This window comes from Podarcis liolepis (genome assembly GCF_965112155.1).
Source record: "Podarcis liolepis genome assembly, chromosome: 2".
In the NCBI taxonomy this organism is placed as follows: Eukaryota; Metazoa; Chordata; class Lepidosauria; order Squamata; family Lacertidae; genus Podarcis; species Podarcis liolepis.
In genome coordinates, this window is record NC_139555.1 from 98,782,468 (window position 1) to 98,794,113 (window position 11,646).

Consider the following 11,646-nt stretch of genomic DNA (forward strand, 5'->3'; position numbering starts at 1 on the left):
GAAGTCCGTTCAACTTCCAAAGCGCGGCTTCCGATTGGCTGCAGGAAGCCCCATTGGACGTTCAGCTTCCGAAAGAACATTCGAAAACTGGAACACTCACTTATGGTTTTTGATCGGAACGTTCGACTCCCAAGGTGTTCGGGAGCCGAGGTATGACTGTATTTTATTTGCAACTGGCATCCAATCACTGTTACTAATGAACTTATGAAATGGAATATTTTCCAAGGAAAAATTAAGCACTAGAGAATTCTGACAAATTGTCCATTTTGGCAAATGTTCCACCCCCACATCACTGCTTATGCCTAATCTGACCAGTCTTTTCTGATTGACAGTAACTTCCCAGGTCCTCACACAGTGACAGGTCTTGCCAGCCTTGCTACCCAAAGTCCTTTTCACTAGTATTGTTAGGAACTAAATCTAGGACTTTCCACATGCAAGCCATGTACTCAGCTCCTGAGCTATGGCCTAGTCAATAATGCTGCTCGTGTTTCCTGAAATCATTCACTTTGTGTTGTGGACAGCAATCCCAGTACATTCTACCATGACTCTTTAAGTAGTGGAATATGTTGTAACATCAACTACACACAATACCATATTTCTCCTTCATCAAGTAATAACTACTGGCAGTATGTGTCAAACCAATGCTAAGCTATGGATACAAACTAGTATTAACTAGTATTACCAAGATAAAAAAGCAGGCAATACATAGGTCACCGAGTAATTAACTTCCCTTTGCCTACAGTTTAGGTGGACATAAGTAGAAACTTTCCTTTATACAAGCTATAACCCTCAATAAAGTTATTCAGAAGTAAAGGCCTGAATGAGAATTTTTCTGTGAAACGTTCCACTTGTAGATGCTCCCACACATATACCACAGGGACACAAAGCATCTTACCCTGTAAAACATAGATATTGTCTTTATATTCCACAGCATTATGAAACTCCATTGCTACAGGCATTGGACAGACAGCTGTCCAGCAGTTCTCTCGGCCATCATAACACTCCACAGATTTCAGGGAGTTGCGCCCATCTCCTTCATACACCCGACCACCTATTGCATACAATTTACCACAGCAATGAACCAGTTTGCAGCCTATTCTGGCACGAAGCAGTGGAGTCTTAGGGATCCATCTATTGCCTGAATGATCATACATCCAGAAGTCACTTTCTGCCCTGTGGTCTATGGAGACCTCACTGCTGCTTGGTCTGTACCCTCCAGCAATGTAAATGTCATTGTCGGGAGACACAAGAATCCCCACTTCCCGCAAATCATTGGGTGGTTTGCATAGTTTGAACACTCTCCCTGTGACGGAATCTAAACAAGGCACTGTTTGCTTCTTTCCTGAGTGTTTGTGGGCAGCATCAAAGCAGATGATCATTTCTGAAGCAGTCATTCCAAGCCGTTGGGTATAGCCATTGGCACTACTTTCTCCTTTCTGTACACAGTTTTGGGCTATAGCCTGTGCAAACATGGGAGGAATTTTCTCTACGAATGCTTCATCCAACAGGGGCATGCGGATGCATTTGGCAAAAATTTCTGGCAAGTGGACTTCTCTTTTGTTGGGTTCGTGTTCAAACCATCTTATAATGCTTTCATAGACATGCTCTTCCTTGTCAACGTTTAAATCATTGCTGTCCAGTATGCTTATGAGTTGGTCCTTCCTCAGTTGGAGAAACTCTTGTTCTTTGGTGACACTCAGGAACTTTTTACGAATGTAATCTTGTGAGCTCACTTTCAGTTCCTGATGCCCATAATGATCAGCAAAGATAAACACTCCAATGGAGTTCTGAGGATCCAAATGACTGATCATGTATTTAGCACACTGGTCCTGGATAGAAGGGATCTGGAAGATACTAGCTGCAGTGAACAAAGCTTGGACATTGGCCTCTGTCAGTGTTACTCTGGAGGTATATGCATAGTTCAGTACTAAATGCATGGACTCTGCTTCAACACCAACAATCCGAACTTCTTTCTGGGTACTCTCAGTAAGGCCACTAGTGAACATTGATCTACAAAACAAAAATGTGCAGAGTTATTTATAAGGAACTACTGTTAACATGCCAACAGTAACTTAATCTTTGTATTAGCAATTACCTAATCAGTTTGGTTTTTGTAGAACACAAGACACATTTCTAAATCTTACATTGCTGGCTCAAACAATTTACTCAGACAACTGAACAGACTTCTGACTTTTATTGAGCCACCATCCACTGATGGTATACAAATACGCATGCTATTGCTCAGGGCAGGGATTGCAACACAAGGCAAGCAAGGTTTCTTTTGCAACCACTGCAGTGAATAGCTATATATTATTTACCACCTACGTTGCTGTTCCCAGCAGTTCATGCTAAATAGTCTGACTCCTGTGGTAATGAATTAAATGTTCTGCTATAGTTGCATATTGCAGCAATGCAACTTTGTGAAGCTGCAATAGCAGACTACAACTACATACATGACCAGAGTAACTGCCTATCATAGACAAGCAGCCACACCCACACTGCCAAGCCTAGGTTCAGCACAGTGAATGACCCTACAGAAAAAGAGCCTCCCACCCCTGATTTAAACGATTAAGTTAATAAAGTTCAAGCAGTTTCTACTGTTCCAAGTTGGATTAGTTTTGATGCAATATAAAATACTCACGGGGCTTGAAAGAACCACTTTTGCCATTTTCCTTCCACTGAGGATACCCACAACTTCCTTGAGCTAGGAAGTGTAAGGAGGTAAAAATGGACTGAACTGATTTTCTGTGTAACAAACATTCTTGTAGGAGGAGCTAGCAGGCATAATTCAGCTTTGTTGAAATTGCCTAAAGTCATCTTATTTTGAAACTGTTTACTTTGGTCTGTTTCAACATAATGGGCAAAAAGGGGAAGAAACAGAAAAGAGGCTTCCAGCTACATACCTCTTTATTAGGGATCAAAAAGAAGAAAGGGGGAAAGGGAAGCTCTCAAATCAAAATTGGTATACTAAACTTAAGGGTAGACAAACTTTCCCAGCCACAAAGAGCCAATGGTGCAAATACCAAATAGGAACTAGGGTGCAGTGGGAGAGTTCTATAGTTTGTATTTTACTTACATGGTCCCCATTTACTCAGTTGCCTCATTTCATCTCCTTTCCTTCATCAGCAATTTCAGACTGGACAGGAATAATGCATTCCTGTTTGTCTGAAGTTTCACTCAGTGACAAACCCATGAAGGGACAGAGAGAAATGTGGTAGCACTGGTGCAGTACCTGAAACTGGCCAGAGATCTTGGGTCTGTTTTGTTTTTTTTACACGGATATACCTTCTCCAGACTTTTAGAGTGGTAGAACAGCTTGGTGGACAAAGGAGAAGACCCTATTTTCCCTAACGGAAAGCAGCCCTTGGCATATTTTTCTTGGTTTATGTTTGTTGCTGTTCAGTCAGAAGTCTTATTTTTTCATGTGCTATGACCTAACAACTTAGCACCATAAACAAAGCCTAGGCATGATTTCTGTCAACCAGGCAACTGTCTTTCCATTCTTCAGCATAACACAGTGGCATGCAAAGTTTGCTGGAATGCAAGCAAATATAGTTCCATTCTTCTAAGTGTGTAATATTTTTTTAAATAGTGTATTTGTTCGCCTTTGGGAAGAAGGGCAAGATATAAAATCAAAATAAATAAATAAATAAGGCTTTTAAGCCAAAACTGTCAATGATTTATTTTTGTTTTCAATGTATTCATTACATAGTCAACACTAAATAACCCAACAGAAGTACGGAATACCACCTCTGTTTTGCCAGTTCCATACCTGCCAGATTTAACATTTCAGTTGTGATCACTATACATTTCCCTAGTGGCAAAAGTAGACCTCCGGATATAGGGCAGCATATAAATTCAATTAATAATAATATTAATAGCGGCCTCACTCTGAGCATAATAAAAGGCCGAATGTCCAAGGCTGTAAAGCACTCTTGCAAATTAGCAATACTTCATACATTTATAATACCACAGTCTACCTCATTTATTCAACTGGTTAGCAGAACATCTGCCTGGAGAATAAGTTTGGTGAAAATGAATAAATCACATTTCATATTGATATGGAAACATGATTAATCAATCCAGAAGTTTGTAATGCACAAACTTCTACTGCCATTATTCCTAAACCTTAAACGAATGTCTGCACATTAATATTGAATGCAACAGCTAAAATATAATGAATGGAACATTAACACAATGCATTGCTCTCAAAATGTACCTGAAGTAAGGACTGATTGCAGCAAGAACATTCCGATGACAAGAAAAAGTTTTCCCATGATCTACTTCCACCACAATATCTGTCAGCTGTCTTTCATCATACATTGCTTTGAGCTGCTGGAGAATGCTACAAGCATGGGAAGGATCCATCCCAACGCTGGCTGTGCTTGAAACAGGAGTGCCATTCAATATTTGTGAGAACTTGCTCAGTTCTGGTAAAACATTGAAACAGATAAAAAGTTAGCACCGAGTAAAAAGAGAAGACTCACAATCTTCTTGCATGTTTTCATGGATCAAGAAACGAGTCGCATTTTATACGTTGTGAACACTAGTTCTTACACCTTGAAGGAGACAGGAGCAGATTATTAAGATGCCTTCCCAAAGCTTCACACAACCTACAACACATACTAGGCATTACAGATTTCTTTTTTCATCAGTCACCTTGTGGTAGAATTCCATGCATCTCTTAGGCAAGAGATTCAGTACACATTAAACCATAGTTTAACATTACATGGATGAGCATGAACAAGCCCAAGCAAAGCATCAGCCTTGCACACTCCCACCCACTCACATCCCTGATACAACAAGAACTGCAACTTTTGGAAGTTTCACTTTTCAGTGATCCCAGCTTAGTGTCACATTCGAACCACACATCTTGTTTTAAAGCGAACCCTGGTAAATTTAGTAACACACCAGCTTCTTAACCCATCAGCACTTCACTGATTTAGCAGCAATTCAAAGGTTGGCAAATGGTTTCTTCAAAGTACTATTCTGTGAATTTTCTAAAATTAAATTCCTGTACTGAAAGAACTGAAACCATTGTGGACTTTCAGTTCTTCTTAAATTTGGGCAATCCTTTCTTAATTTTTTAAAATCATATTTGCATGGTAGCAGTGCGACTTTTGCAACCCACCTCAGGTGTTTTTGTACTTATCCCAGTGTATCTATAACTGAAACACTCACGGACTTCCAATAACCACACCAACTGGAATTGAAAGCTGTTTTATATATTAGACATAGTGACACTTTCTCAACAGAGAAGAATGGGCTGGATGAATTTTCTACAACTTTTTAAGGACATGCCAGAGTTGCCTCACATCAGCATCTAATAATAGGATTAATTAAGAGGGCTAAACTTCCATTATTACAGAACGACCAACAAAACAGGCATTAAGAACATACGCCATGCAAAAAAATTAAAAAATTAAAGGTGCTCTATAATAATGAAATCTCATTTTTGTTTTGAAAGCTACAATTTTAACCATCCACAAAAATTTCAGAGAGGAACGCTTCAAACATCTTCATCCTGTCCCCACAGAACACCAGAGTTCTTAGGGTTCAGATTTAGACTGAATGAAACCAGGGTCCATTCTTCCCATATACAGTGGTGCCTCGCAAGACGAAAAGAATCCGTTCTGCGATTCTCTTCGTCTAGCGGTTTTTTTGTCTTGCGAAGCAAGCCCATTGACGGATTAGTGGATTAGCGCTATTAGCGCTATTAGCGTCTTATCAGCTTATCGGATCAGCTGATAAGCGGCTTAGCAAAAGGGGGGAAGGAAAAAAAACCCGCAGGAACTTGCAAGACATTTTCGTCTTGCGAAGCAAGCCCATAGGAGATTCGTTTTGCAAAGCACCTGCAAAACGGAAAACCCTTTCGTCTAGCGGGTTTTCCGTCTTGCGAGGCACCACTGTAATCAGATACTATGAACCAGTAATCTTCAGCTGGTGAACAGGACTATGCAATAAATCACAATATGTTGAATTGTATTGAAATAACATCGTTGTAAGTGTTTCAACAAGGCAATATACCATTGAACAAAAGCTGAAGAGTTACCCCACGGGGTAGCTCAGCTGAACCATACCTTGCAGATAATTTGCAGGCACTGTCTCCAGCATTTTTTGTTCTCTCCCTCCACCCTCCTACCAATAAAAAATGACAATAAGCCCTCACACAGCAAACCAGCAAACTCTTTCAGCTTCACCAGTATCTTTCCACTTAGAGCTCAGCTAATCATGCAGAGCCTGCAAACAATTCCACAGCTAGACAATCAAAGAGGCAAAGTAACCAAAGAACTGGAAAGCACTTCTTTCTTTCCTCACCAGTGAAAAAAAGAGGAAGAGTTTTTATTTTTATTTTTTGGAGGTGTTTATGTTGTTGGTTCCCCGTATATAGCTTTCTTCCATATTAAGAAGGGTGCTTTTCTGAATGTAAAGGAGACTCATTTGCCCTCCCTCCCTCCCTTTGATAAAAAGGGAGAATTGGTGGGATGGGGGCTTTGGGGGGGGCCTTCTGGGGGGGAATGGAGGGAAGAAGATTTAGCTGGTTGCCTTATGATGAAATGGGAGGTTGGGTACTGTGTGAGAATGATGAGGAGGGTATTTTTCAGTAAGCAGTGAAAGCAAATGTGTGTCTACTCACAAGCAAGCTGTACTGAATTCAATGGGGTTTACTCCCAGGAAAGTAAAAGTTTAGTTTAACTCAGTGAGACATGCATGCAGATTCCACTTAGACCTCTGAGTGAGGAAACAGATGCAACTTGACTAGTAAATCACTTAAACTACTCATAAATTAGTTGAAAATATAATATATAGACGTTTATTTAATATTTTTATTAAATCTACTACTTCCTCCGCCACTCCAGGGAGCCTGGTGAAGGCCCTCAGCTGCTGCAGGGAAGTGCGGTGCACCCTCTACAAGGACGTACAGCAGGACCCTCTGCTGCCACAGGGAGGCACAGCAAAGCCTGCTGCTGCTGCTGCTGCGGGTAAGCAGGGCACACCCTCCACTGATGCAGGGAGGTATGGCGAGACCCTCTGCCACCGCAGGGACAACACCCTCCACCACTGCATATATCATGATATAGGTGAAAAGGTAAAGGACCCCTGAATGGTTAACTCCAGTCAAAGGCGACTATAGGGTGCGGCGCTCATCTCGCTTTCAGGCCGAGGGAGCTGGCGTTTGTCCACAGACAGCATTCCGGGTCATGTGGCCAGCATGACTAAACCGCTTCTGGTGCAAGGGGACACCGTGATGGAAACCAGAGCGCACGGAAATGCCGTTTACCTTCCCGCCACAGCGGTTCCTATTTATCTACTTGCACTGGCGTGCTTCCGAACTGTTAGGTTGGCAGGAGATATCATGAAATTTAGCTGGTGATATATTGTGAAGTTGAAAACAAGGTATCACCCACCCCTACTGGTGAAACAGGATCTAGTAGCATTCATCTGACCTAAGGTGGGTGCAAAATTAGAGCTACCACAGTACAAATTTAATATAGAAAAGGTCCCCAAATGCATGTCTGGGCTAAAGGTGGGTCCCAGGTCTGAAAAGGTTGAGAACTACAGCTCTAAACAATTTTTAAAAATCACTCCATAATTATTAATCACTTTACACAAAGCAGTCAAACAAGAATCTCAACCCCTATCATGCCTTCAGCTAAAATGAAGCTTGTACAATATATACTTGGGAATGAGAACATTATGAGACTCCACAACAATGTAGATCTACTGGATGTATTCACTTCACTATGACTGCATTATTTATCTGTGCCCTACCATTCATTCATTTGCTGTTTACAATGCCCAAGTCAAGCGGAAGAACTTAGAAATTGTAACTAAAAAGGTAGATCAGCAGAATTAGAAATTGTAACTAACGAAGTAGATCAGCAGAATTAAACACCTGACTGATAAACACAGGAAGATGCCTTATACAAAGTCAAAACAATGGTCCACCTAGCTTAGTATTGTCTACTGATTGGCAGCAGCTGGAACTCAACTGATGCTTAGGGGCCTTTTCTCGAAAATAATCAATTTCCATGGGGGATGCGGCCAGTTGCTTAATCTCCATAAACCTTGCACTCTGTTGTACTCATGCTCTGTCCCTGGACTTCCCAGTAGTATCTGAACAGCCACTGTTAAAAGTAGAATGCTGAAACAAGAACCTTGGCCTTGACTTTTCTTAAACTTAAAAGAACTACTAATTCCTTCATCATGGCAAACTAAGCATTTCTGTCAAAGCCAAAGACACCATGTTCCTAGCTCCTGCACTGCTAATTTTTTTAAAAGGGGGGTTGGGGACAGGGATAAGATGTTAGTACTGTGGCAAATAATACTAGGGCAAGGCGATTGATGTAATGGTATCAGTTTGTAATCCCCAAAATCAGGAATTTGTATTAAGTGCAGCAGAAGTAATACATTTTTTAAACCCCAACAGGCCATAACAAGACCTCCCCAGGCATTACGTTTGCTTGTCTTCCTCATATTTATTGAAAACAGATAGCCTGATTATAAGGTTGGAAGCAAGAGTTGGGTTTTCTTACCTTACTCCTCTTTTATCTTTAGCTCCAAGACAGAGCTCTCTGTGCATTGGTAGAGTTTCCAAATGCTTAGATACAAGTATCCAATCCATTAAGAGTACAGTGGTACCTCGGGTTAGGTACTTAATTCGTTCCGGAAGTCCGTTCCTAACCTGAAACTGTTCTTAACCTGAAACACCACTTTAGCTAATGGGGCCTTCTGCTGATGCTGGAGCAATTTCTGTTCTCATCCTGAAGCAAAGTTCTTAACCCGAAGTAATATTTCTGGGTTAGCGGAGTCTGTAACCTGAAACATATGTAACCTGATATGTATTACAGCGGTACCTCAGGTTACAAACACCTTGGGTTACAAACTGTGATAACCCGGAAGTAGTACCTCGGGTTACAAACTTTGCCCCAGGATGAGAATGGAAATCACGCGACGGCAGCAGCAGGAGGCCCCATTAGCGAAAACACACCTCAGTTTAAGAACGGTTTCGGGTTAAGAACGGACCCCCGGAACAAATTAAGTTCGTAACCTGAGGTACCGCTGTAATAAGTGATTTGCAGTTTTGGTTCATAATTAAAGCTTTAATCATATGCCACTTCTGTACTATGAGAAACAATTCTGTACTGGGGAAGCAAACCTGCTTATGATTTATCACCACTCAATGCTGGCTAGAGCAAAACTTCATATGGATTGGAAATGGGCTAATGTTTGTAACCAACTGACAAAAATAAAATAAAAGCCCTGAAAGTCCTATTATGCATTTTAACTCTGTGATAAGATCTAAAAAAAACTGACATAAATTGCATTTAATCTATTTATCTTTAAAATCTATGCCACAACCATTAGTACATAACGAAAAAAGACAACCAAGCATAAAAATCTTGCAAGGAGTGCCAAGAAAAGTAACAATTAAGCAACCTTTTGTTAAAGCAACAAAGCAAGCAGAATTCCCAGAGGGGAAGATTGGGTATTTAAACATATTACAAATCCCATTCTACTATCAAAACACTCTTAATCTGGGTACTTCTGCTTCCACTATAAAGTCTGAGAATTCTTACATGGTACTTCACCTATCTCTTGCACAGTAACTGACTTATCCTGCCCACGTTTTATGTCTGCTGAGACAACCACTCACACAAACTTTCAGTCTTTGAAGTTCTGCCCTATTGACCCCTACAAGGCGCCTCTGAAAAGTTTCTTCCTGATCTCTTCCAGCATTTGTGGGTCAGGGCTGGTTTTTGGGAAGATCTCTCTGCCTTGCAAATTTTTCATTCAATATTTTAAGATGGCTGGTGTCAATTTGTATGCTATATTGTATTGCTTGAATACCACATGTGGCTGAGGAAATTCAGCCAGATGGGCGGGGTACAAGTAATAACGTTGCTGTTGTTGTTGACCTTTTGGGAGCCTTTTTCTTCAAAAAGTGGGACAGAACTTTAACATGAGTCCACAATTGCCTGTTCTTGGAAAGCCATCCTACAATGGAGACAGTTTGGAAGGTGTTCTACGTGCCCAGAAAGTGCAGCTTGAAATCACAGCCAATCTTCATGATATAGTTGGGGGTTGGGGTTGATAATGCTTGCCAAGCAACTATGGCAACTGCATTTTGTAGATTCTTGACAATAACTGAACATTGCCTTTTTTTTTTAACACATAGATATGGCTAAGGTGTGCCTTTAAGAACTAAATCACAAAGGTTTCTCATGTTTAGCAGCAATTTATTTTATTTTTTAAGAAATGTATCTGGGAATTCTGCATTTGATAGTGAATTCATCTACTGCCTCAGATAAGTGTCTAATCATTTAATGATATCTAGTGCACTCACCAATTGCCCCATCCAGGTCCTCCCTGTTTCCACATACCCCAGGACCCTACAGAGGAAACATATCTTCAAGCTACATAAATCAATTTACATGTACATTCATAACACAGACACACTGCATATTAACAAAGTCCTATGCATTTCACCTATACATCCTCCAAATCCAGACCCTGTTGCTCACAGACACTGGCATGTGCGCGCCAGAGATAAGAGATGTTTGGAGAGGATTCTTCTAATTATTATCATTTTACACCACCCCAGCTCCCCCAGCCCTCCTTCCTACACAACAGGAAGCGATCCCTCTTCCAAGATGGCACCTGTGGCGAGTCAGACCCCACCCACACCCACCCCAAAACCCAAGGGCCACTTATCCGATTCAAAAACTGCCGCCGTCCTACACACACGAATGCTTAAATGAATTAAAAACCTGTCTAACTAACTGGGGCTGCTAACCTACACACACACACACACTTACCTGCCAGAAAGCCCTAGTGAGCACAGTGGGGCCTATTTCTGAGTAGGGGGGACGTGCATAAGGCTTCTTGGCTGACACCTCCCACACTTGTCTATACCCAGCTAATAACACACACACAGCACAAGGAAGTGCCATGGGCGCTGATGCGTCTTAAGTTGACAACCTTTCCCAGCACAATTGGACTTCGCAAGTAATATAATAATAATAATAATAATAATGGCCCACAACACCAATCTCACAAAGACTCCCCCCCCCCACATATAATCAGCAACGCCCCCCCCTTTGGTGCACCCCCACCCCCCGCAATACCCTTGCAATGGAACTGCTGCCCGGCCCCTCCCAACAGCCAGGCCTCGAAAGCCCCTCGCGGACTACCTCGCGCGCCCACCTACCCACGCCCCGCCCCGCCCCACGCCAACCGCCTTCAGGCCCCGGCCCAGCTGCGCCCACCTCCCACGGCAGCCATTCTGCGGGGCGGACGAGGGGAAGGGTGAGTGGGTGGGCCCACCACGAGGCTGAGGGGGGGGGAGGAGAAAGAAGAAGAAGGGGGGGCGCCGAAGCTTCTCTCTCTCTCACACACACACCCTTTATTGCCTTCCTCGGCTACCCTCCCGTCGAGAGCGCCGCCAGCGCGGCCTCCAGTCGGCTCCGCCAAAGGACGGGCTCCCCCGCCCGCCCTACTTCACAGACACGCCGCACGCTCGCGAGCGCGGATTGGCCGGAGAGCGCTCGGTCGCCGCTGGGAGTTGTAGTTTTAATATGTGCGCGCGCGCGTGCGTGTCGTCTGCGTTCTGCGGGGTTGGGTGTGTTCCGCCCCAGTCGCAGC

General features: G+C 42.5%; 1 protein-coding gene across 5 annotated transcripts in view; it reads right to left on the minus strand.

Moving 5' to 3' along the window:
* KBTBD8 (kelch repeat and BTB domain containing 8) overlaps window positions 1-11,601 on the minus strand; it is a 22,336-nt gene extending 10,735 nt beyond the window's left edge. The window contains exons 1-4 of one of the 5 annotated variants that reach the window (XM_083492104.1): window positions 11,271-11,510; window positions 10,349-10,394; window positions 4,220-4,430; window positions 896-2,010 (exon numbers count right to left, since the gene is read on the minus strand). In XM_083492104.1, the coding sequence (XP_083348230.1) occupies window positions 896-2,010; window positions 4,220-4,368 (1,264 nt within the window). In that variant the 5' untranslated portion in view covers window positions 4,369-4,430; window positions 10,349-10,394; window positions 11,271-11,510. Of the gene's footprint in view, window positions 1-895; window positions 2,011-4,219; window positions 4,431-10,348; window positions 10,395-10,820; window positions 10,980-11,129; window positions 11,190-11,270 lie in introns of those variants that run through there. The other 4 variants (XM_083492102.1, XR_014523021.1, XM_083492103.1 and 1 more) reach the window with 4 other exon arrangements.
* Between the last annotated feature and the right edge of the window lie 45 nt (window positions 11,602-11,646).